General features: G+C 41.4%; 4 protein-coding genes across 4 annotated transcripts in view; 2 read left to right on the top strand and 2 right to left on the bottom strand.

Moving 5' to 3' along the window:
* Positions 1 to 64: 64 nt before the first annotated feature.
* ncbp2 (nuclear cap binding protein subunit 2) lies at positions 65 to 3,878 on the bottom strand. The gene is made up of 4 exons (XM_084116375.1): positions 3,695 to 3,878; positions 2,724 to 2,905; positions 1,410 to 1,548; positions 65 to 358 (listed from the first exon to the last, which is right to left on the bottom strand). Exons 1-4 carry the CDS (start codon positions 3,767 to 3,769, stop codon positions 287 to 289), a joined length of 468 nt encoding a protein of 155 aa, XP_083972501.1. The 5' UTR covers positions 3,770 to 3,878; the 3' UTR covers positions 65 to 286.
* A 353-nt stretch (positions 3,879 to 4,231) lies between these two features.
* Positions 4,232 to 14,276, top strand: sirt7 (sirtuin 7). Its single transcript, XM_084117434.1, has 10 exons — positions 4,232 to 4,390; positions 5,203 to 5,340; positions 5,464 to 5,568; positions 6,149 to 6,219; positions 6,304 to 6,376; positions 6,772 to 6,870; positions 8,093 to 8,329; positions 10,978 to 11,058; positions 11,151 to 11,257; positions 13,071 to 14,276. The coding sequence occupies exons 1-10, from the start codon at positions 4,277 to 4,279 to the stop codon at positions 13,270 to 13,272; spliced, it is 1,227 nt and encodes a 408-aa protein (XP_083973560.1). The 5' UTR covers positions 4,232 to 4,276; the 3' UTR covers positions 13,273 to 14,276.
* On the bottom strand, positions 13,766 to 15,655 carry rbbp9 (retinoblastoma binding protein 9). Its single transcript, XM_084117435.1, has 5 exons — positions 15,416 to 15,655; positions 15,276 to 15,318; positions 15,082 to 15,187; positions 14,699 to 14,784; positions 13,766 to 14,610 (listed from the first exon to the last, which is right to left on the bottom strand). The coding sequence occupies exons 1-5, from the start codon at positions 15,509 to 15,511 to the stop codon at positions 14,387 to 14,389; spliced, it is 555 nt and encodes a 184-aa protein (XP_083973561.1). The 5' UTR covers positions 15,512 to 15,655; the 3' UTR covers positions 13,766 to 14,386.
* A 2,493-nt stretch (positions 15,656 to 18,148) lies between these two features.
* arhgef3 (Rho guanine nucleotide exchange factor (GEF) 3) overlaps positions 18,149 to 25,194 on the top strand; it is an 82,587-nt gene continuing 75,541 nt past the window's right edge. The window contains exon 1 of the mRNA XM_084116527.1: positions 18,149 to 18,473. Within this exon, the coding sequence (XP_083972653.1) occupies positions 18,442 to 18,473 (32 nt within the window). The 5' untranslated portion in view covers positions 18,149 to 18,441. The remainder of the gene's footprint in view (positions 18,474 to 25,194) is intronic.

Below are 25,194 nucleotides of genomic sequence, written 5' to 3'. Positions count from 1 at the left end.
TCACTGGGAATCACAAGAGTTGGCATGAGGTGGACACTGGCTTCATCTAAACACAAACACAAGGCAAAGTTTATAAAAAGGCATTTATTTAAAAAAAAGAAGAAAAAAAAGAAGAATAACTACAAATGCCAGACTAGAAGAGTTTCAGGCATGGACATTCATACCGCACTAAACTCTAATATGTACATCACACACACACAAATCCTCGATCCGTTGTTACTGCACATCCCAAATCTAACACTTCTGACGGCCTCCGGTCTCGTCACGATCCTGTCCGTGCCAGTGCTCAAGCTTTCTGCACCAGCTTCCCATAACCCCCTCTGGCGGGGTCGTAGTCCTGCCGGTATTCATCTCGCACCTGCACGCACACACACACACACACACACACTGGGCTGAGGAAAACACTTGGGCAGGTAACAGGTGCACACATTAAACACAGGATCACATGATGATGCCAAACGGGGACATAACCAATACATGCTGTTAATTTGTGTTACATTGAATAGAAAAATTAAGGCTAGAAAAAAAGAAAGAATCCCGAGTGGAACGTTCCTGTACAGAAGCATACAGAGGCCCTGAAGGGACATACGGAGGCCCTGAAGGGACATGCGGAGGCCCTGAAGGGACATGCGGAGGCCCTGAAGGGACATGCGGAGGCCCTGAAGGGACATGCGGAGGCCCTGAAGGGACATGCGGAGGCCCTGAAGGGACATGCGGAGGCCCTGAAGGGACATGCGGAGGCCCTGAAGGGACATGCGGAGGCCCTGAAGGGACATGCGGAGGCCCTGAAGGGACATACGGAGGCCCTGAAGGGACATGCGGAGGCCCTGAAGGGACATGCGGAGGCCCTGAAGGGACACGCGGAGGCCCTGAAGGGACACGCGGAGGCCCTGAAGGGACACGCGGAGGCCCTGAAGGGACACGCGGAGGCCCTGAAGGGACACGCGGAGGCCCTGAAGGGACACGCGGAGGCCCTGAAGGGACACGCGGAGGCCCTGAAGGGACACGCTGAGGCCCTGAAGGGACACGCTGAGGGCCTGAAGGGACACGCTGAGGGCCTGAAGGGACACGCTGAGGCCCTGAAGGGACACGCGGAGGCCCTGAAGGGACACGCTGAGGGCCTGAAGGGACACGCTGAGGGCCTGAAGGGACACGCTGAGGGCCTGAAGGGACACGCGGAGGCCCTGAAGGGACATGCGGAGGCCCTGAAGGGACATGCGGAGGCCCTGAAGGGACATGCGGAGGCCCTGAAGGGACATACGGAGGCCCTGAAGGGACATACATCCGTTCTCTCAAGTGTTTTGCGCTCGCTCGCACAGAACTCAAGTTTCTCATCACATGTCCCTCTAGGGCCTCCACAGGACACAATATTCCTGAAATATACTGCACTAATGTGGTGCTGCGCTCACCTGGCCGCCGGACTTGCCCCGGCCGTACTGGCGGCCCTCTTTAAAGCCTGCGTCCCAGTCCGTGCGGATGATGCGGTCGTCCAGCCTCGTGCCGTTCACAAACCTCATGGCGTTCTCGGCATCGGCTCGAGTGTAGTACCTTCACATCAGCGTTAAAGAACAACACTATTCATACGGTCTCGGACCAAAATTAAACATAGTGTTGGAATTAGATTACTAATCTCCAACACTGATAAGAGAGTGCACCCACATATTAAAAGGGGTCATGACATAAGACATCCAATTTTCTGTGAACTTTAGACATATAAGAGAACTTTGAGCCATTAACACATCCTGCAAGTGTCAGAGCTGAGAACATCTATTATAGTTCTCTTCATAGTTATTGTTCTCAGTGTGGACAGGCCTTAAAGGGATAGTTCACACACAAATAATGAAAATCACCCCATGATTTACTCTCCCTGAAGTCATCCTAGGTGTATATGACTTTCTTCATTAGACGAATACAATCTGAGTTATATTGAAAAATGTCTCTTCCAAGCTTTATAATGGCAGTGGATGGGCACTATTTTTTGCCGGAAGCTAGTTATTTTAGTCAATAAAGTTTTAAATATGATATTTCTTACACAAACGCATCGCTTCACTTCAGAAGGCCTTTATTAACCCCCGGAGACGGGGATCATGGATAGATGCACTTTTATGATGGATAGATGCACTTTTATGATGGATAGATGCACTTTTATCATGGATAGATGCACTTTTATCATGGATAGATGCACTTTTATCATGGATAGATGCACTTTTATCATGGATAGATGCACTTTTATCATGGATAGATGCACTTTTATGATGGATAGATGCACTTTTATCATGGATAGATGCACTTTTATGATGGATAGATGCACTTTTATGATGGATAGATGCACTTTTATGATGGATAGATGCACTTTTATCATGGATAGATGCGCTTTTATGATGGATAGATGCACTTTTATGATGGATAGATGCACTTTTATGATGGATAGATGCACTTTTATGATGGATAGATGCGCTTTTATGATGGATAGATGCACTTTTATCATGGATAGATGTACTTTTATGGACTTCTAAAAATAGTGCCCATCCACTGCCATTATAAAGCTTGGAAGAGCCAAGACATTTTTCAATATAACTCTGATTGTATTCGTCTAAAGAAGAATGTCATATACACCTAGGATGACTTGAGGATGAGTAAATCATGGGGTGATTTTCATTTTTGTGTGAACTATCCCTTTAAGGCTCACATGTCATAGCACTGGTCGTGAATGAGAAGGATACTCGACGAAACAGAAGCCACAGGCGGTCTTCTTGACTTTGTCGAGGCCGATGACGATCCTCTTGACGTCTCCGCTCTTGGCGAAGAGCTCGTACACCTGCTCCTCTGTGGTGTAGAAGGACAGGTTCCCCACGTACAGCGTGGAGCTCTGCTTCAGCAGCTTCTCCTGCTCGTAGCGGTTCCCCTGCGGAGAGGAGAGATCTGATCACACCACTGCTCTAACATCAACGAGTCTGTCAGTGAGGACAGCAATACTCTTATACAGCGAGGACACTAATAATCTTTCAGTGAGGACAGCAATACTCTTATACAGCGAGGACACTCTAATAATCTTTCAGTGAGGACATCAATACTCTTATACAGCGAGGACACTCTAAATTGATCAAAAAGGACAGTAAATACTTGATTCTACAACATATTTATATTTCTGATAAATGTTGAAAGAATCCCAGAAAAAGACACTATTGCAAGTTACAAAATGATTCTCAACACTGATAATAATCAGAAAAGACTGGAGTAATGATGCTGGAAATTCAGCTTTGATCACAGGAATAAATTACATTTAACATGTATTCACATTGAAAACAGTTCACTAAAATTGTAACAATATTTCACAATATTAGTTTTTTTTTTTTTTTACTATTTTTGATCAAATAAAGCTTTGGTGAGAAGAATATATATTTCACGAGTATTAGCCCAATAATAATAATAATAATTTAAAAAAGAAAAACTTGTCTCTAACGTACTTTTTTAACAGGGAAGTGTATGTTTTAATGCATAATCAAATATTTAATATATTTGAATAAAAATATGATAAATATTGAATTAGAGACTACTATAAATTACTATTTTTTAGTCACAGAAAGAAAGTAGAGTGAATCCCGCTGCACAACTACTGCGAATCTACACTGTTTTATGTCTCCTTATCAAAAGGAAAGAATAATCCTAAAAATATAGCATGTATTACACTCACCTTAAAATGCTGGTCTCTGTACTGGCTTATATCCACATATGAGTCGCTGTAAAGAGCGTTTAGTTTAATGGACATGGTGAAATTAATAAAATAAATCCAGAATCAGAGAAGCTGAATTTTTTATTTTTTTTTTCGAATCAGCATGGACGAACCGGAAACCCGTTCTCTCTTCTTCTTCCTCTTTATGTTGACAGTGGATCGCAGTGGAGGAATAGCGCATTACCGCCACCTGCCGTTACTACCGTAACCGTGCATGAGCCAGACTGCGAACGCACATCAAATATATCAAATAGTGTGTGTGTGTGTGTGTGTGTGTGTGTGTGTGTGTGTGTGTGTGTGTGTGTGTGTGTGTGTGTGTGTGTGTGTGTGTGTGTGTCTAAACCTTTTAGATTACTTTTTCGGCTACTTGTCTTAAGCTGAGAGCCACCCAGCTAAAAAAATCTAGTTTGGCCAGGGTGGACAGTAAATAAATACATTAATTGATTAAAATAAATAAAGTAATTAAGATATATTTACTTTTTCCACTACACACGGAAGTCCCGTTTTATCTCGCGATAGCGACGCGAGTGGAGACGAACGGCGATGTCCATCATGGACGCGCACACAAACAGCGCTGGCTCTGCGCGAGCGGAGAGGAAGGAGCGAGAGAAGGAGAAGATCATCCAGCGAGAGAAGCAGCGACACACGGTCAAGACGGTATGAACTCCAGACATCATCTTATCCATCTAACTCACATGAGCACTAGCGGCAGCGCCTCGAAACACTAACTTAATACAGCGGTACAGCCGGCGAAACTGCCACCAGCGTCACATTCATGTTGTCTGAGGCTTTATTAACGGCCATAACTTCCCCTACCCTTAAAATAATGCAAATATATGTGATAGCACAATCTGATATGTAGCGTTATTCAGCAGGACACCTGTAAAACTAGCTAATGTTCAGTTAAAACCCCCACAAACATCGTAGTTTCGACCAAACTGATGGGTTGGTGCCACGAAAAAGGATCAAAATGAAAGCAAGATTTTGAAGTGTTCTTGCAGTGTTTCAGGAGAGCTCGTGTTATTCATGACGTTACCATAGTGACAGTTACTGTAGATGTGGCTGTGAAAGGACTGGGACCAGTTGCAGGAAAACAAACCCCCTTTGTGGACCTGGCCTTTGAGTCAGCCTCAACAGAACAGCTGAATCCATGTAAAGCATCAGATAAGAGCTGTGTGTGTGTGTTCATGTTTTTCTATCCCGGTGGGGACTTCAACCTGAATGCACACAGACTCATGGGGACTCGTGTCACAGTGGGGACCTAGATAGAGGTCCCCATGGGTAAACAAGCTTATAAATCATACAGAATGAGTTTTTTTGGAAATGTAAAAATGCAGAAAGTTTTGTGTGGTGGGTAGGGTTAGTGTAAGGAGATACAATATACAGTTTGTACAGTATAAAAACCATTAAGTGTATGGAGAGTCCCCACAAAGATAATAAACCAGACGTGTGTGTGTGTGTGCACGCAGATCTCTCGGATCCTGCAGAAGAGTGCTGGAGAGCAGACGCAGGAGGAGCGAAGGCTTCTACAGGATCATCAGGAGACGGTCCAGGAGCTGAGCCGGAGACAGAGCCGGAGACGCCTCCTCCAGAGCAAACTAGAGGAGGTACAGCTCACACACACACTCTACAGCTCACACACACACACTCTACAGCTCACCTCAGCCTGATTAGGATGTGTCACCTCATGTCTGTGTGTGTGTGTGTGTGTGTGTGTGTGTGTGCTGCAGGTGTTCGACGAGGCGGAGAGCCTGAAGAGTAAGGTGAAGCAGCTGGCGGAGGCGCTCCGGCTGGCCACACATGTGGTGGTGTACACCGGCGCAGGAATCAGCACTGTACGCCCGTCTCCTCTCACTACCAGCGTTAGCATGACTGAGTTAGCATGAGGACGTCTCTGTGTTCGGCGTGTCCCGCGTTTGAACGCAAGTGTAGCGGAGAATAAATAACCCAGAGCAGAATGATTACATCATAACCACTGTTTCATTGAGTGTAAAACTAAACATACGCACAGTACAGTCATTTAAAAGTGACATTCCTTGAAATGGTTGAGTTATTATTAGGAGTTTGTGATCCCATATATGCGGAAACATGATTTTGGCAGGAACCAGTGCACACGTCTGGAATATTCCTTTCGTTTCGGAGTGATTTTTTGGATATGTTTTATATATAAAACAACTTTTAAATGATTTCCTAACATTCCCTTACTAACGTTGTTGTGATAATCGTACCTTAATCTTACAGTTCAGTCATATATATAGTTAAAAAGCTATTAATTATTAGACATATTTTAACTCTATATCTAGAGGAAAACTGGTCTAGTCTGGGTTCTCCATTATTTATTTATTTTCCATCATTCACCATCAGTTGTGTGTTGTGTCCTGGTTATGAGTGTGAGTCTTGTGGTGTGTTCCTCAGGCCGCCTCCATCCCAGACTACCGCGGGCCGAACGGGGTGTGGACTCAGCTGCAGAAGGGCCGCTCCGTCAGGTGAACACACACACTCTCACTGCCCTCCATCTCTAAACCATGGCACATGCTAACATCTCTGTGTGTGTGTGTGTGTGTCCGCAGAACATCAGATCTGAGTCGAGCTGAGCCCACCCTCACACACATGTGCATCTGGCTGCTACACAAAGAGAAGATGGTGTGTGACGAGTCTCTGTGAATGAGCAGAATACACTGACACACTCATGTCAAGCAGGACTATAGCAAAGCTTGGCTTATCGCTGAAGAATGTGAACCATATCTCCCAGCATTATAGCAAACATTAGATTTGTAGTACATGCACTCACGTACACACAACATGAAAAATGTTACGTTTGGTATATACGAATGCAGATGCTCAAGTTGGCTTATATACACTATAATCTCAACTACTTAAAATATAAACCATATTATTGCCCAGCTCTAAATGCGACATGAAGATGATATAAACATTCACATCATGATTTTCTTTTGCTGCTGCTTGGAAAGCGTGTGTGTTCTGCCAAGCGCTGTACAGATAGACTTGAGTAAGAGTGTGTGTGTGTGTGTGTGCAGGTTCAGCACGTGGTGTCGCAGAACTGTGACGGGCTTCACCTGCGCAGCGGCTTGCCCAGACACGCTCTCTCTGAACTCCACGGGAACATGTTCATCGAGGTCAGTGACGTCTCCAACGCATCATCAGTCTTAAACTGAGATCATGTGTGACCCTGGACCACAAAACCAGTCACATGTCGCACGGGGATATCTGTGGCAATAGCCAGCAATACATTGTATGGGTCAAAATTATAGATTTTTTATTTTTTTCTGGTCAATTTTGAGATTTTGAGCTATTTGTCTTCAATATCATGTCTTCTTTCAGACTTGTGGTGAAAAAAAAGGTAATTTTCCCTTTTTATCAGCAACCAATCGAGAAAGTACAAGCGAAATCTCATTGGCTGATGTCAATTTCTGACAGCGTGATTCTGTTTGTGTGTTTGACTGGTTCTGTTCAGTTGAAGGCCATAAATGCTGTGTTATAAGTTGTGAGTTATGGTTGTATAACCAATTTGATAAGATATTGCGTCTGTAAATAGTTGTTTCGACTAAAGTATGAATTTTTACAATACAAATCTTTAAAGGCCGTTTTCTCAAAATGGGTTTTCCTCATACTCTGAGCCAGAAACCTCCACTTCAGCAGCTCTTACACACACCAAACTTTCCAGGTGTAGTCCTATCTATATTATTAAGGATTTTACAGAGGGGTTTGTTCAAATATCATTCAGATTCTGATTTATACAACATTTTATACCTAAAAACGGGGCGAAAATTGATTTTTTTTTTTTTTATGGCTGTTGACAGTTTTTCCTGATTAATGGAGTGATGAAAAGAGATATCCAAAATCCCCTCGGTAAAAACCTCTGACTCGAATGACTCTTGAATCTGGCTTTATCCAATGTTCAGATTTCTCTTCTGGAAATATATGCAAATTAGTGCATATTTAATGAGAATACCTAATTTGCATATTTAAACACAAATATTCTAAAAACTTGTAATACAAAAGATATATTTTTTTCCCCTATTCAAAAATTAGAGAATATTCCAGATTTTCAATAGTTGTATCTCGGACAAATATTCTATCCTAACAAACCACACATCAGTGGAAAGCTTATTTATTCAGCTTTCAGATGTATAAATCTCTGTGACTGGTTTTGTGGTCAGGGTCACATATGTCTGGATTCACTCGTTTTAAAGGGTAGAATAAAGATCTCAAAATCTGAGTTTTCCAATCCGTTTTAGAGTTTAGAAAAATGTAATTTACAATCTGTTCCTGTAATATCAGACTTGTTTCTGTATTTCCCCCGTCTTCTGAGCCTCTTCTCCTCCCTGTGTCCCGCAGGTGTGCTCCTCCTGCTCTCCGGCGCGAGAGCTGATCCGTGTGTTTGACGTGACGGAGCGCACGGCTCTGCACAGGCATGGCACGGGCCGCCGCTGTCCACACTGCGGGGGGGAGCTGAGGGACACCATCGTGCACTTCGGGGAGCGCGGGACCCTGGAGCAGCCGCTGAACTGGAGCGGCGCGGCGCAGGCGGCGGAGCGGGCCGACCTCATCCTCTGCCTCGGCTCCAGTCTCAAGGTGCGGCTCAACCGGTGCAATCGAACCTCACACCGGGCCCTAACCAGACGCCATAGCGTTCCAGCGACCAATCATTTATCTGTCCACACCAGACTATGGGACGCGATAGAGTCTGCGATTAAACACAGCCCATCAGAAGAGCGTGAGTGAGCGGGCTCTCTTGGATAAGTTCATAATCAAATTCATGAATATTACACCATTTTAACATTATTAAAAATACATACTGAGCTACTGAAACAATCTGGTCATAGAACACACTTCTCTGTTAACAGTGAGTCGACAGTTTGAACATTCTTGTTTACTTTTATTTATATTGAAGATATGAGGTATTGTCCATTGCTGCATACGGCTATAAAAGACACACACAATGACATTCAAACTCACACAGACGCTTTCAACATTAAATAAAGAACATAAACTATACCTGAGATCAGAGTTTCCGCTAGAAAAAAACGGTCACTTTGACCGGCAGAAGTTTCGTTTTCCGGATATTTTGATGATATGCTGGTCAAATATCGCCTCTTAATTAGTCAAGTTGAGGAAAACTGGAGGCAGGCTATGTAACTTAAAAAATGACATAATCAGGCCGAATGCAACATGTTTATTAGCCTAACTTTCAAATAGACGGAAAAAAACATTTTCTACTATGGTTCGTTTCTTCATTCAGATCTATTTGCGATCCATTCCATTCTAAACAAACAACGCAGTTTATATGCTTCGTCCTTGTTTCATTATTCATTAAGATAATAATTAATAAATGCGCGCATAATTATCAGTGAACTTGATAAATGTTGCAGATATGTTTTACATGTATGCACAAACAAATGCCTTTCAACTTATGTGTGCAAAATTCAGAATAAAATGAATGTGCAGCAATTTGTACAAATAGAGAGTCTGTAGGCCTACTGTGTTGTTGCCATTAAATAAGCTCATTTAGTTTAATATTTGTTAAAATATTATAATGTTATTTTTTTATTTATGTTGATTATGAAAAGTGAACCGCACGAGTAAGATAGGATGAGCAATATCGAGAGACATGGAGCGGGTCAGACATGATTTTGACCACTTAATTAAGTTTTGTTTTGCAGAAAGACTTTTTTTAAAGTGAATTTCGTTTTGTATAAATTGTATCTTAATTTTAATATTTTTATCAACCAATTGCCTGGATTTAATAAATAAAAAGCAGATATAGCAGACGATAGGCCTAATCATAGAGGCAAGAGACCCGCGCGGACCCGCGCGGTCACTTGCATTGCTCGTGATCAGGAGCGCATCTCATCCTAATTTAACGAAACTCAGCATATGCCTCACAGACATGAAATATATCTTAAGAAAGCTTGAAATGTCTTTTTAACAATTTAAAACGAAAAGAAATAGGCTACTCTCTGGTTATGTAATCCATGATGTGCATTTCTCTCTATAGGCGCGTTCACTACGGACACTACTTCATCTTTACAGCTGTTGTTGCTGTTAATAAACTAAAAATAATAGGCCTATAATTTTATTAAACAATAAATGAAATTGTAATTGTATTAAAAAAGCAACAAAAAAAATCCTGTTTAAGGTTGTTGTTTTTTTTTACCTATGCTATTATTACACATTAAATTCAGGTAGGCTACTGAGTCGCTGTCCTCAGTGCCCAGAAAAGCGCTGAAACGGAGATGAAGGGGAACCCGTTTTTATTTATTTTTTGGCTTATTTTAACTGGCCCATCCAGTTTTCTGGAGGCCCGCCTACAATCAAAATCCTGGCGCCGCTAGTGCTTCGCAGCGTCTGATATCAAGAAATAACAGACCGCATTCCACATTGGAATTCAACCAAGCCATGTAATAATGTTTAATAACTTTCAAACGGTAGAGCCTGTTCCTTTATAACATAGCCAAAGGTCGGTGTATTTTTGCTTTATACATTTTAGGCTTATTCTCAAATTCAGATTGTGTTAGGGGGGCCGGATTATTAGGCAATTTTAATCGGACAATTTGACCGGAGAGATTTAATTTTGTCGGATATTTTTTTTCCGGCCAATTACCGGACAATGGAAACCCTGCCTGAGATTATCATACTTTCTGTTGTTTGGTTCAGCGCGTCTGGTTAGCACACGGTGTTGGGCTGCACACGGATTAAACATGACATTGTTTGGAGGCATTGCTTGATATTGTTTCCTTGTGTTATTTTAGCCTACACTGGATATACATCATCTGTTAAAACAGCTTTTTTTGTGATGTAAAAAATGAAACCAAGATAAATAATTTTAGAACATTTGTTAATGTTAATAATACGACATTAAATGGCAATCTTTGTGGGCAAACGTGTCGCCCTTGCCTTGTGGTGGCTTGGGATCTCAAGAGGACTCGGATATACGTGTTCAGTCACTGGTCCAGATATCGACTCTATATCTGATTTAAACCCACATCTGGAGGCTCTGAGCAAAGAAGAGTGAAGAAACACTCCTGTCCACACAGACTGAGTGCTGTGATAAAGTCTGATTATCTTTGTTTCAGTTTTTACATCATAACCAGCTGTTTTATATCCAGATGTTAACACAACAACGATCATGAAGTCGCAACATTTGTCAAAATGCATTTGTCTTATAATCAGTGTTTGATTTGATGGTGTGCTGCTGCTTGTGGTGTGTGTGTGTCCGTCAGGTGCTGAAGAAGTACTCCTGCTTGTGGTGCATGAACAGGCCAGCCAACAGAAGACCCAAGCTGTACATCGTGAATCTCCAGGTACACCTTCCTCCACACAGCTGCTCGTAACCTCTCGATCCTCTCAGTCGACGTGCTCTAACAGCGCGGGGTGCTCTCCTCCTTTATTTCAGTGGACACCGAAAGATAACCTGGCCACTCTGAAGATCCATGGGAAGTGTGATGCAGTGATGGCTCTTCTCATGCAGGAGCTGGGTTTGGAAGTCCCCGTTTACAACAGGTGAGACCCACTAACTGGTACAACACTGCTCGGATGCTGTAACATGAGCGTTGTAGTGATGCACTGACATCTCACCAGCCGAAAACATGTGGCTGAACCTGTTTTGAAGGGCCGAGAGCATTGACCGGAGCGGTGATGGTTCATCAGCGCTTCTCTAATGGCACGTTTTGACTGTCGTAGATGCGCTACACCCAGTGTCAGCTGTGGATACTAGACCATACCGATATTTCCATTAAATTAATCTTCATTCTGATGAAATGAGATCTTTTAGTCTGTGCTGCTTTCAGTCGATGACATACAATCCAGTCATATTTTTTGTTTTGTTACATTTGATATGATATAATGTCTGTGCTTTCAAATTCTGGAAACTCTATAATGAAATTCAAAGAGTCTGGTTGAGTGTGGTTTTGGTCCTCTCTCACCCATGGATATCATATATAAACGCTAGATGTCTCGTGCGCGCTGCTGGCCAATGGAGGTCGACGTCCGCACATGGCGGCCATCTTGCCACAGGGTGCTCGCTCACTCGTTTAATGGTGCATGTACTTTTAAATTACCATAACTTGCTCAATTTTCTACCGATTTTCAAACGGTTTGGTTTGTTATAAACGTCAGAGATGTAGTTATGACACTGCATACATATGAATAATTATAACATACATGTTCAAGCATTCGGAATTATAGCCACGTTAATAACGTTTGTAAGAAACCAAACCGTTTGTAAATCCGTCAAGATTTCAGCGAGATAAGAGGATTTGTGTGCGTGCTGATCACTCACCTTAATTCACAGCTTCACTGTGACAAGATGGCTGAACGGTGATGCCGGAAGTGACTGCGCCATAAGACATCTAGCGTTTATATATGATATCTATGCTCTCTAATGTGGCGAGATCAGTCACTGCAACACGTAAACCCAATTAAAAATGATTATCTGTGCATCAATAGTGCAGCAATGCCACTGTCAAAACAAGGAGAGGCCAAATCTGTGTGCGGAGATCATTCAGCCATTCCTGATTGGTGGATTCCTATATAACTAATCCGACCTTCAGTTACGCAATAAAGTCAGAGAAGCCGTGCTATACTGTGAATATCCTCAATATCTGCTTTCTTGTTTTATAGTCCTTTATTATGAGAACTTCAGAAAATCTTTTTATATGCACTTTTTGAACATAAAATGAAATTTCCAGCTGAAACTGTTATAAATCTTTATTAAAGTTTGTCTCTCTTTTGTAAAAAGCAGATTATTGTGAAACTAAAACATGACATAGAAGTTGAAAAATGTACAAAAATACTATTTTTTAGTTTTATGTTATATTATATATTTATTTTCCAAAGCTGCAGGAAAATCAAAGCCGTAAATCTAAAGCCGCTCCATATTTGAGGGTTGATGTGTCGGTAAACGAGCGTGCGGTGAGATTGTGTTGGTGCAGTACCACACGCCTCCACTAGAGCAAATTCATCAACCGTTCGTTTCCAATGTCCAAAGTTCTAAGAAACCAAAATGCTAAATTTTTCAGTCAAATGTGAGTGAACAGGACCAAGGCAATCGTTAAGCACATTATATTCATAACATAACATGGCCTCAAGCCTGATTGCTTTTAATACTTTTACATTCTGCATTTGACAGACGCTTTAATCCAGAGCGACATGCATTTGATCCGTTCTCGCCTTCCCTGCGAATCGGACACATGACCTTGGCAGTGCTAGAGCCATGCTTTGTTAAAGCTACAGGAAAGCTTTTTATTAATAACTAATGACCAATGCATTACAGACACATATGTTCATCTAAAGCTGCTGTTTTGATAAATCTCAGATCACAAGACCCCATCTTCAGCTTGGCTAAAGCGCTGGGTCCACATGAGCAGGAGAGCCACTCTCGTGAGGAGATAGCGCCCCCTGCTGCTGTGGAGGAGGACTCGCAGGACGCGCCGGCTCAAGGCCAAGGCCCCGCGCTCCAGGGAGGATGGTTCGGGAGAGGCTACTCTAAAGCCAGGAGGAGGAAGAAGACCTTATAGTTCACACACACAGACGCCGGACACTGGGAGCTTCACACTCGCTGCTTGGAGAAATGTTTCTGATGACTGTGTGAGGTGATGGAGAACTGCTCTTCTGAACACGTATAGCTGTGTCTCTGACGATAACTAGGGAAAGGTTTATTTGTGAGGTTTATTTACATGATGGTTTGGTTTCGATAAACGCACTTTACTTCCAGTCTCAGGTTTATAGAATAATCAATATATGATTCTCATGACAGCAGTTTTATGAGAGATACCTCTTTTTGTTGCCATTTTATTTTATTAAAAATTGTCATTTACTCACCCATGTCGTTTCAAACCCTGTGGAACACACACACACACACACACACACGCAGTTTTGCATTTTGAGCTAAAAAAAAAAGTACCATAAAAATCCATACAAAGTCTTCTGAAGGTTGCTTTGCATGATGGGAAGAATAAAACTGTTACAAAGAACTACTGTATGTTCGCAGGAAGACACGTTAAGAACATGTGGAAGAGTAAAATTATTTTTATTTTGGGTGAACTTTATAGAATATAGTTGTTTACAAGAAGTCAGTGTTACTGGATTGAGTAAAAAATGCTTTATTTCAGTCCACTATTAAAATAAGACACACCATTCCTCAATAACATAAGAGAGGGTGTGTATTTTAATCAAATATTTATTTTGTCTTTTAACAAATGGTGCTAAAACTGATTACAACCAGAACTGCTCTTTATCCGTCCAAATATAGGACTTTATCTGTCCATGTGAGGAATAAAACCTCATGTTAGTATAATTGTAATAACCAGAGTGGAGTTAATGTTTGCACAGCATTGAACTGTTGATGGTGTTGAGAACTGCTGTAAGTGCCATTACTCTTTTGATTTTGTATCGATCACTGTTTTATTTCAGACGTTTGGATTTCTACATACTTCTGTAAAGAAAACTTGATTTACATCATGTACTGAAAATCCTGTCCTCAATTCAGCCACAATAATAAATTGTCTTCACTTCTTGTAAAGTACTTTTTTTTTTTTGTTGGCCCCTGAGAAATAAAGCGATGCCGTATAGCACATCAATAGTATATTTTAAACACACAGTGGATGAAGGGTCATTTCTTTGTGTGTGTGTTTAGCTTTTGGCTTTGAGCTTTCTGATTGCGTCGATGAGCTCTGGGAAGGCTGTGTTCTGGAAGTGTCCGCGGTCTGTGTACTTGTATAAATCTGTCTTGAGGTTATCAGCCACTTCTCGTTGCTCAGCCCAGGGCAGGAACGGGTCGTCTGTGGATCCGAACTGAAGGATGTACTTCACGTTTGTCCTGATCTTTTCCCATTCCCATGGCCGGCTGAAATATCCTGAGCGTAATAGGAGAAGGCACATCGTCACACACACTCACACTGACGACCACTGATGCCATGATGAGGGATTAGTGTTCACACTCACCGCTCTCACGTTCATTCTCATCTCCCAGGTCTGATGTGTACGCGCCTACCAGAATAATGGCAAACACTCGGTGTGTTTCTGCATACCTGTCCAAGCACACCAAAAACAAGCAATCATGTACTTTATGGAGTGATAGTGATAGTCAAGTACTGACAGAAATTATCACACACACACACACACACACACAGATGTGTCTCTGAGTGTTTTCCTCTCCAACTCATTTTACTCAAATAAGTGTAAATAAATACATTGATAGATTAATTAAATAAGTAAGCACAGAGCTAACTTGCTGGCAAACATTGTGCTCATAGATGAATCGGATCTTTTAGAACACGACTCAAATGATTCACATGAGTCGCTGAGGTGAGTCGCGAGTCGAGTACCTCATGGCTGCCGCAGCTCCGGAACTGTGTCCGATGATGAGGGTTTCTTCATCACATCTCAGATCCTTCTCCATGAACGGCAGCCAGATGCTCTCTCTCGCAGTCACTGGCAGGTTACATATCACATTTCACTATAATACCACAAACATATGTCCCATGAAAAGTGATGTATATGTGCTGTGAGTGTGAACTACCAGGATCTGGCATGTTTCTCAGCGCGCATGACACATCTGGAATCTGTAACGGTGCACCGTTTAATATTCGGGCTGAAATATAACCTGACTGTAATTATAACAGCTGAACGGATTTCAGTCTCTTGTTGAAGTCATCATACCTCGTTTATTCGTTTGTTTGCCCATCCATACCAGTTGCAGTGCTCGACATCCCCTGCTCCGTTTCCCGGCACGATCACAGCTCTCTTCAGAGGCATTTACAACAGCAAAGCTTCAGCTCCTCAAGGAAATAAACACGACTGACACGTGTGTGTGTGTGTGTGTGTGGAACTATTGCTGCGTTCCAGTCCAAAATTGTCACGCCCTTCACTCGCTAACTTCCCTCCGTCTCGTTCACTCGGATGTGCGGTGCAGGAGTGCCCTCTACTGGCGGACACTGCGGCGGCCTGAATCAGCTGTGGAGTTTATTTATTTATTTATTTTTGTATTTTTCCCTTCAAGAATTTGTTTAAAGCAGCATCCAAATGTTTAAAGGTGTGTTTGGGTTGTTTTAAATAAATACAAATAGAATTAATATATCATAGAGTTGTTTATTGTGGTGGTGATTAGACGAGATCTGTGGTGACACATGTATTTAAAATACATTTTGGTATAGTTTTTTTTTTCCACTAGCTGTCTTTGTGATAGGCAGGAAGGAAGTAATGGAGTTTAGAATAGCTAAGCAAATAAGACTTCTTTACCTCTTTAAACATTAATTCTTAAAACAATAACGTTTGTTAATTTATTTGTAAACAACTTCTCTTTTTTTAAATTGATTGGTAAAAGTAGCGATGTTCCTGAAGCGTCGCAAGGGGGCGTAACGTTACTGATAACGCACAGTTTAGCTTACTACTCTTACTAGCCTACTCTTACTCTTACTAGAACTCTTACTAGCCTACTACTCTTACTAGCCTACTCTTACTCTTACTAGAACTCTTACTAGCCTACTCTTACTCTTACTATAACTCTTACTAGCCTACTACTCTTCAGTGGCGTAGGTTTGATTTTGAAATTGGTGGGGACGGGGACATCAATATAAATATATTTTAAGTTTTGATCGAAATTATTGCTAAGGATATATCAGTGTCACTGGATATTGGTAGGGACACGTCCCTAGCGTCCCTACTAAATTCTACGCCCCTGCTACTCTTACTACTCTTACTAGCCCACTCTTACTCTTACTAGAACTCTTACTAGCCTACTCTTACTACTCTTACTAGAACTCTTACTAGCCTACTCTTACTCTTACTAGAACTCTTACTAGCCTACTACTCTTACTACTCTTAATAGCCTACTCTTACTACTCTTACTAGCCTACTCTTACTCTTACTAGAACTCTTACTAGCCTACTCTTAGAACTCTTACTAGCCTACTCTTACTCTTACTAGAACTCTTACTAGCCTACTACTCTTACTACTCTTACTAGCCCACTCTTACTCTTACTAGAACTCTTACTAGCCTACTACTCTTACTACTCTTACTAGCCTACTCTTACTCTTACTAGAACTCTTACTAGCCTACTACTCTTACTACTCTTACTAGCCTACTCTTACTACTCTTACTAGCCTACTCTTACTACTCTTACTAGCCTACTCTTACTCTTACTAGAACTCTTACTACTCTTACTAGAACTCTTACTAGCCTACTCTTACTCTTACTAGAACTCTTACTAGCCTACTACTCTTACTACTCTTACTAGCCTACTCTTACTCTTACTAGAACTCTTACTAGCCTACTCTTACTACTCTTACTAGAACTCTTACTAGCCTACTCTTACTCTTTCTAGAACTCTTACTAGCCTACTACTCTTACTACTCTTACTAGCCTACTCTTACTACTCTTACTAGAACTCTTACTAGCCTACTCTTACTCTTACTAGAACTCTTACTAGCCTACTACTCTTACTACTCTTACTAGCCTACTCTTACTCTTACTAGAACTCTTACTAGCCTACTACTCTTACTACTCTTACTAGCCTACTCTTACTCTTACTAGAACTCTTACTAGCCTACTACTCTTACTACTCTTGCTAGCCTACTCTTACTCTTACTAGAACTCTTACTAGCCTACTCTTACTCTTACTAGAACTCTTACTAGCCTACTCTTACTCTTACTAGAACTCTTACTAGCCTACTACTCTTACTACTCTTAGCCTACTCTTACTACTCTTACTAGCCTACTCTTACTACTCTTACTAGAACTCTTACTAGCCTACTCTTACTCTTACTAGAACTCTTACTAGCCTACTACTCTTACTACTCTTACTAGCCTACTCTTACTCTTACTAGAACTCTTACTAGCCTACTACTCTTACTACTCTTACTAGCCTACTCTTACTCTTACTAGAACTCTTACTAGCCTACTACTCTTACTACTCTTGCTAGCCTACTCTTACTCTTACTAGAACTCTTACTAGCCTACTACTCTTACTACTCTTAGCCTACTCTTACTCTTACTAGAACTCTTACTAGCCTACTCTTACTCTTACTAGAACTCTTACTAGCCTACTCTTCCTACTCTTACTACTCTTACTAGCCTACTCTTCCTACTCTTACTGTTTACATGCTGAAAGTAACACTAGTAGCCTATGCGTTATATCTGTTTATAACGTTAAATCTGCTAACCCATTCTAAGGATTGACATATAACATGTACAAATTGAATGATAAATAATGTTACAGTGAAACTGAGAGTACAATTATCTGAAACATATTTCTAGTGTTTCATGGATGCAGTAAACCTTTAAAAGAGAGCATTAATGATCCATGTCTGCTCCTGACAGGGTTTAGTGGGACAGATCCTTGTCATCCGTAAACCAAACCTCTCCCATCCGACCGAACTGAAGAGAGGAGGAGTGTGTGTGTGTGTGTGTGTGTGTGTGTGTGTGTGCGTGCGCGCGCTCCTGGCGTGTCACAACAGTACAAACGAGGAATAGGAGACCGCTAACATTCTCCCTCAAGTCAAAGTCTGATGCGAAGCGGTTTCATTTGATACTTTTACATGTTTTTTGTGAAGCTATGCGAAACACGCGTGTATGTGAGCACGCATGCGTGTGTAAGTGAGTGTGTGTTAGTCAGCTGTATCGATCTGATGAGCGACTGATGGTGTGCAGTGAAGTTCTGCTCTGACTGGATATATCTACAGACTCAATGCAGAGTGTCGGAGCAGAGGAAACATCAGGGTGAGTAACTTACAACACAGCAGCAGATAAAGACTACACATACTGGCCGATATCTAGACTGTCAACATGGACAGATATGTGGGCTATTTATTAATTAGAAGGCTTCACTGATAACAAAAATATGTTCTGAGAATGTTTCGCTAACGTTCCCATAACGTTGTTCTCTCGACGTTGTGAAGAAAAACGCCCAATGAACGTTTTGAAAGCATTTCTAAAGTCCAGATAACTTTGAACACATTCTTCATTAATGTTGCTGGGAGAACCAAAGTTCAATTAACGCGTAAATCTGTCACTCCTGACCAAAATACTTGGCTTTTTGGATGATCAAAGAAAAAGTTTGTCTTTAATTATCTTTTGTGCTTGCTAATTAAATTATTTATAGCTTAACTCAAGAAAACGGATCTTATACCGCATAGACTGCATTGAAAAAGATCATTTAAATGTAAAAATATATACAGATTAACCCCTGTCATATGTCTCTCTCTATACACACTGTATTTATGTCACTGCTGAACCTGTTCTATAGCTTTTCACGTGTCTGCGAACATAACATGATGGAATGCTGTTTTTCTCTTGGTTGTGCCTTGCAAGACCAGCAAGAAACATTTTTACTGCAATAAAAACAATGATGAAACCTGTTGCGGTCTCTAGGTTTGTTTGGTCAGTTTCTGGACTTGGTTTCAGGCTCATGCAGGAGCTGGTTCTCAGTTCTGTATGATTCGACGTGTGAGAGTCTGTCATGACAGCTGTGGCCGCGGACAGGACTATACTTTTATTCCCTGTATATTTAGATCCCGCACAACAGATGTCTCCGTGACCTGGTGGGGTTCAAAAGTCAGTCTGTCTATAAAGATATGATGTTGTCAGCCAGAAGGACAGATGAACACTGATCACTGGTCAGGAGACAGCAGACCGCTCACCTGTCGAGTGTGTTGGACCCCATGAGGTCCGTCTGTGTGTGAATATCCACGACTCGCAGGTTTTCTGACTGCACTGGCCATCCAGAGCTGAGACCGGGACGGGCGAGGAGTGCAGCGAAGCGTGCCGGGTCGTAATCCCCACGCTAATGCTGGATGAATGTGTTCAGAATAACCTTCTGGCCAGCCCTGATCCTCACGGCCCTCTTCCTTGGTGGGATTAGGGAAGTTTTCTTTGGTCTTTTCATGGCAAACCCAGGCCAGGTTCTACAAATGTGTGTGATTCCCATCGCACTGCTTCTCTCCCACCCTATATATCTCATAGAGCTCAGGATTATGTGTGTTATGTGAAAGATGTGTGAATGAAGAGCACTGTAGGTTGTGTTTTAGGTGACAGGTGCCAGCATAAATATCACATGGTCTTAGTGATCCAAGTTATCTCCAATAAGGAATAACTGAGAAAACTTGTGTCATTATTTACTCTTTACCCAACATGTCATCATTTTCTTAAAATATACATTGCATCATCGCACACCCTGATTTTGCTGAGTTAAGGCGCTTTTCCACTGCGTGGTACGACTCGACTCGGTACGGCACAGTTCGGTTCGCTTTAGCCCAGTTGCTTTTCCACTGCAGTTAGTACCGCTTCAAAGTGGGTGGGACTGATCGTTATAGTTGCCGTCTCTACTGCCATGATATCATCATATTAAATGCGAATTTTTCATTCCGTGTTTCCCCATCCACTCCTCGGCAACCAACGAGAGGAACGTCTGCACCTCGTCCACTGACCACGATTCAGCCATTTCTTTTTTGAAGTTTATAGTCTTTTTTTTTTAAAGCAAATACTTTTAAAACAGGCGCTACAGTGTTGGCTGTTGTCTACTGGCTATTTAAATCTAGTGGGTTTAGTGTCTCGTGTCGTAAATACAATGACGCTGGTAGTGATGATTCTGTCTGACCAATCAGTGATCTGCAGTGTTTTCACGTCACATTTTAGTATCGGTACGGTACGCTTGGAACCTCAACAGAGGTGGTACCATTTAAAGCGAGCCGAAGCGAGCCATACCGTACCATGCAGTGGAAAAGCGCCAAAGCGTGCCGTAACGAACCGAGCCGTACCGAACCGAGCCGTACCGTACCATGCAGTGGAAAAGCGCCATTAGACGCATTGCTGGGTCAACATATTTTGTTGATCCTGGAGCAACATTCTGGTCTGGAAACCCTATCCCTGCCCCTAAACCTAACCCTGCCCATGGGTTATCCTTAAATCAAAGCGAATGGAAGCACCTAACTCTGGTTGTAAGCCTGAACTTGACATAAACTTTTAACTTGTCCCTCAAATCTGATTGGTTCTGCTTGCAGCATCACCTCATCTCTCAGAGAGTCTGAAAACAGTTCGATAGTCTCTTTAAATCCCTCCTTTCCGTGAGCTTACTCTGCTCTGATTGGTCAGATGACTCAGTCTGTTGTGATTGGTCTACTCTGCTCTGATTGGTCAGATGACCCAGTCTGTTGTGATTGGTCTACTCTGCTCTGATTGGTCAGATGACTCAGTCTGTTGTGATTGGTCTACTCTGCTCTGATTGGTCAGATGACCCAGTCTGTTGTGATTGGTCTACTCTGCTCTGATTGGTCAGATGACCCAGTCTGTTGTGATTGGTCTACTCTGCTCTGATTGGTCAGATGATCCAGTCTGTTGTGATTGGTCTACTCTGCTCGGATTGGTCAGATGGTCCACTATGTTGTGATTGGTCTACTCTGTTCTGATTGGTCAGATGGCCCACTGTGTTGTGATTGGTCTACTCTGCTCTGATTGGTCAGATGATCCAGTCTGTTGTGATTGGTCTGCTCTGCTCTGATTGGTCAGATGATCCAGTCTGTTGTGATTGGTCTACTCTGTTCTGATTGGTCAGATGATCCAGTCTGTTGTGATTGGTCTGCTCTGCTCTGATTGGTCAGACGGCCCAGTCTGTTGTGATTGGTCTACTCTGCTCTGATTGGTCAGATGACCCAGTCTGTTGTGATTGGTCTACTCTGCTCTGATGATCCAGTCTGTTGTGATTGGTCTACTCTGTTCTGATTGGTCAGATGGCCCAGTCTGTTGTGATTGGTCTACTCTGCTCTGATTGGTCAGATGATCCAGTCTGTTGTGATTGGTCTACTCTGCTCTGATTGGTCAGATGACCCAGTCTGTTGTGATTGGTCTACTCTGCTCTGATTGGTCAGATGATCCAGTCTGTTGTGATTGGTCTACTCTGCTCTGATTGGTCAGATGATCCAGTCTGTTGTGATTGGTCTACTCTGCTCTGATTGGTCAGATGACCCAGTCTGTTGTGATTGGTCTACTCCACTCTGCTCTGATTGGTCGATCGCTTACAGCGGTGTAAAAAACGAAACAATTATTTTTTTAATATATTCTCTTTTTTTTTTTTTCATCCATTGAAATTCAAAAAGTACATAAAGACATCGCAACATCCATATGAACCAAGCGGTTTAATTCAAGTCTTCTAAACAGACACAATCACTTTATATGATGAACAAATTTAATTTATGCTTTTATTTATTTTTATTCACATATAAATGGTAAACATGTTCGGTCAGACATGATGCGCAGGAACCAATGAGCTTTGTTCTCACGTCAAGCATTCATGTTGAACCTCTTTTCCACTGTTTACTTCTCTGTATGAAAATGAACAAAAGTCACATGGGTTTGAAATTTTCATTTTGGGGTGAGCTAGGTGAACTGTCCTGATATGAAAAATGAAATGTGAAAGTGAAATTTCCCACACAGAGGTTTGTGATTTCCAGGGTTTTTTTCATTTTGAGAGAAGAAATACTTCTGTTACATTCAGTGAGGAAGTACGAGTTTGCACAGAAAAAACTCCCTTTTTTCCCACACAGGGAGTAACAGGTCAGGTGCTGTCTGTGCACGCTTGCTCAAAGCTCAAACAGTTTATGAGTCTCTATAGAAACAGTGCAACACATAACAGACATGGCCTTCATCACTAAGCCTGGAGTGGTATCAGAATGTTCCTTTCCTCACTTTATAAGCAAGGAGATACAGTGAAGGTTCACACAGACAGACACAAACAACCCTGAACAATACAGGCCTGGCTGATCTAAAACTCAGTGTAACACACATAAGACTAGTTTCTAGTGAGACTAGACCTTCAGGCCATGGTCTCATTGAGACATACAAAGTTTAATATGCAACAGCATTTCCACATACAGCCTTTTGTTTTGTCTGTCGGAGTTTCTTTTGAAAATGGCATCAAAATTCCCTTTGGTTATTTTTATGAGGCTTGGCCTGAAGAAATTCATCTGAAATGTTCATCTAGTACTGATTGCAAATGAAGAAAATATTAGTTAGTATTGTAATCTATTACATATTATAGGTATAATCTGAGTACTTTGATTACTTTTGAACTAACTCGTTTATCACATTGATTTAAATGGGATAATCTTGTACCATATTGACATAAAAATATTTTTTCAGTTCTTTGTTATTAACAACATGATGCACATTGAATATTACATTACGTCAGGGTTTCCCAAGCACGTTTGTAAATTGATGAAGAGCTAATAATTAATTTAATCATACAAATTGAAAAGATAAAAAATAAGAATTAGAGAGAATCATTAAAAAATCCCAGTAAAAAAAACGGTAATATTCCAGGTGCCAGAAGAAAAAAACGTAAAATTACAGAAATTTACATGACATTTACATGTTTTTCATGTACTTTTACACAGGAAATTTACATTTGCAGTCTATTTCTGTAATTTTACGTTTTTTTTACCACATTTAAAAAAATACATAACAGTAAAAATAAAACAGTACAATTCCGTAAAACTAGTTTTTTTTTTTTACAGTGTGAATAATATTTAATCCATAATCATGTAATCCATTAAAAAAGTGACTGTTTGTAAGTGTTTGAAAACATTACAAGTGCACTAATTTAATAATCACGATTAGGCCTACGTGTAATCAGTTTTTGCGAGTAACCAGCACAGTGTTTTATAGGATGCAAGTGCCAAACTGCAACTTTGAATATACAGACGCTCCCTATTTAGAGTGCCAAATTAGTTTGTACCATGCCAAAAAAACATTTTACCATACGTTTTTATGGGCTACCGACTCCCAAACTGAAAAAAGAGATACATGTGTGTCTTCTATCAAATATATAGCTGGTTCCTCCTTTATTTACTGAAAACAATACATGTTAGTCATAGTTTTGTGACAAATGAGTTTCCCTTCCAAGTTCTGACCGAGGCTGAAAGTGGAACAGATGGGAAAGGCCTTGAAACATGGGAAGTGAGTAATTGGAAATGTAGGGTTGTAGTGTGGAGTCGCGTTACTGAATCAGATTCTCTTACAGCTGTTGAGCGGCTCAGTTTGCAGAACCTCCTGTTCTTCTCACACACACTCACTCTTTTCTGCTTTAACTAAAGTCCACTCCCTCATGGCCTGCGGCGTGGAAACCCGGATTGCCTAATCCAGGCGTCAATCATCAATTATTAAGTTTTGTTGACACTGTTTGTCCAATGTTGGAATGGATTATGTGTCTGTCAGAGGATGGGAAAAGAAGTAGAATATGCAATTGTCGGTATTGGAAAAAACCACTGTGCCTCAATTGTATTCCTCCACATTTAGCATTAGTGTTTGTCCTCCTGCACCTGTTGTCCACACTGAACTGATCTTGCAGACTGCGGCTCAGCTGTGATAGAAATGCCTGGCATAAACTGACAGGTGGATTTCTGCCCACATTGCTTGATTGTGTCTGTAACGGTCCTGGGCAACTTCAGCCGTGGAAAGTAAGGGACGCTCTCAGTGTCTTTTTGTGGTAAAATAGGTGGTTTCTTTATTCTGCATGTGTCACACAACCCATTGTTGGCAGATAAAAACTAAAATCACTTTAAGCAAAACATTTCACTGGGAGATCATGATTGCACACGGCAGCTTTTCTTCTGGGTAAGTCATCGCAAACTGAAATTAGACCAATCAGCTGTGAGACAAATGAAGTGACAAATATCTGACACGAAGTCACTCCTCTACCTTGATCCAAATTCAATTCAGAGACAAAATTGCTTGGCTTTGACTGATAATTGCTTGTTTTTACAATTAATATTAAGCAGGTTCATTGTGAACCCTCATAAATTATTGAATAAGTTGATTCGCATGTCAGATATCTTCTTTCAGCTGCCTTTTCAAACCTTCAGTGACAATTGCTGGTTATTCCTTTCTTAGATAATGTAAAGTTATAGTTTTACGCTGTTATGAACTCACATACTGTACGTCTAGGACAGCGAGTCGTAATTAAATCACAACACATACTCATGTTTAACCAACGTCTATAGAAATATATAAGCCATTTCATCATGAGAGGGTTAAAGCCAAAACAGTAAACAGAAAACTTTACTGACTAATTTAAAGCAACACTAAAGATTATTTTTTACCTTAAAATAATGTTTCCAAAATGGTGTCAGCGGTTCATCAACTCGTAACAGGGTGAACGGCACTTCTGCATTCGCTTTGCGACCCTCTATCTGCTATAACCACAGAGTTTGCCAGATCGGGTAGCGGATCTGTAGTTCGAATATAGAGACTTGCTTTACGGCAAGCGTTACAATAGTCATTATTTTGTTTTTCTTCGTTTCTGATGTCGCAATACATCATACTTTCATAAAATCATGCAACATACTCTTCCTTGTCTGTGGACATGTTATTTCCAAAGCCGGTGCTGGATAAACAGCGTGCGTGCGAGTCGACAGTAGACTGCGGTAGGCTAAAGTATTTACGACAGCGG

Source organism: Abramis brama (genome assembly GCF_963993115.1).
Source record: "Abramis brama genome assembly, chromosome: 6".
NCBI classification, from domain to species: Eukaryota; Metazoa; Chordata; class Actinopteri; order Cypriniformes; family Leuciscidae; genus Abramis; species Abramis brama.
Note: the sequence above shows the minus strand (reverse complement) of the source record. Positions and strands in the feature narration are given on the sequence as shown.

Excerpts from the sequence above, each read along its gene's own strand:
- ncbp2 (XM_084116375.1), bottom strand. The coding sequence starts at position 3,769 with ATGTCCATTAAACTAAACGCTCTTTACAGCGACTCATATGTGGATATA. Across the intron at positions 1,549-2,723 it reads TGTGGCTTCTGTTTCGTCGA|GTACTACACTCGAGCCGATG; the intron begins GTATCCTTCTCA and ends GCTGATGTGAAG. Across the intron at positions 359-1,409 it reads GGGGCAAGTCCGGCGGCCAG|GTGCGAGATGAATACCGGCA; the intron begins GTGAGCGCAGCA and ends GTGTGCGTGCAG.
- sirt7 (XM_084117434.1), top strand. The coding sequence starts at position 4,277 with ATGTCCATCATGGACGCGCACACAAACAGCGCTGGCTCTGCGCGAGCG. Across the intron at positions 5,341-5,463 it reads TCCAGAGCAAACTAGAGGAG|GTGTTCGACGAGGCGGAGAG; the intron begins GTACAGCTCACA and ends TGTGTGCTGCAG. Across the intron at positions 6,871-8,092 it reads ACGGGAACATGTTCATCGAG|GTGTGCTCCTCCTGCTCTCC; the intron begins GTCAGTGACGTC and ends TGTGTCCCGCAG.
- rbbp9 (XM_084117435.1), bottom strand. The coding sequence starts at position 15,511 with ATGCCTCTGAAGAGAGCTGTGATCGTGCCGGGAAACGGAGCAGGGGAT. Across the intron at positions 15,319-15,415 it reads CAAACAAACGAATAAACGAG|ATTCCAGATGTGTCATGCGC; the intron begins GTATGATGACTT and ends GCACCGTTACAG. Across the intron at positions 15,188-15,275 it reads GAGAAACATGCCAGATCCTG|TGACTGCGAGAGAGAGCATC; the intron begins GTAGTTCACACT and ends GTAACCTGCCAG.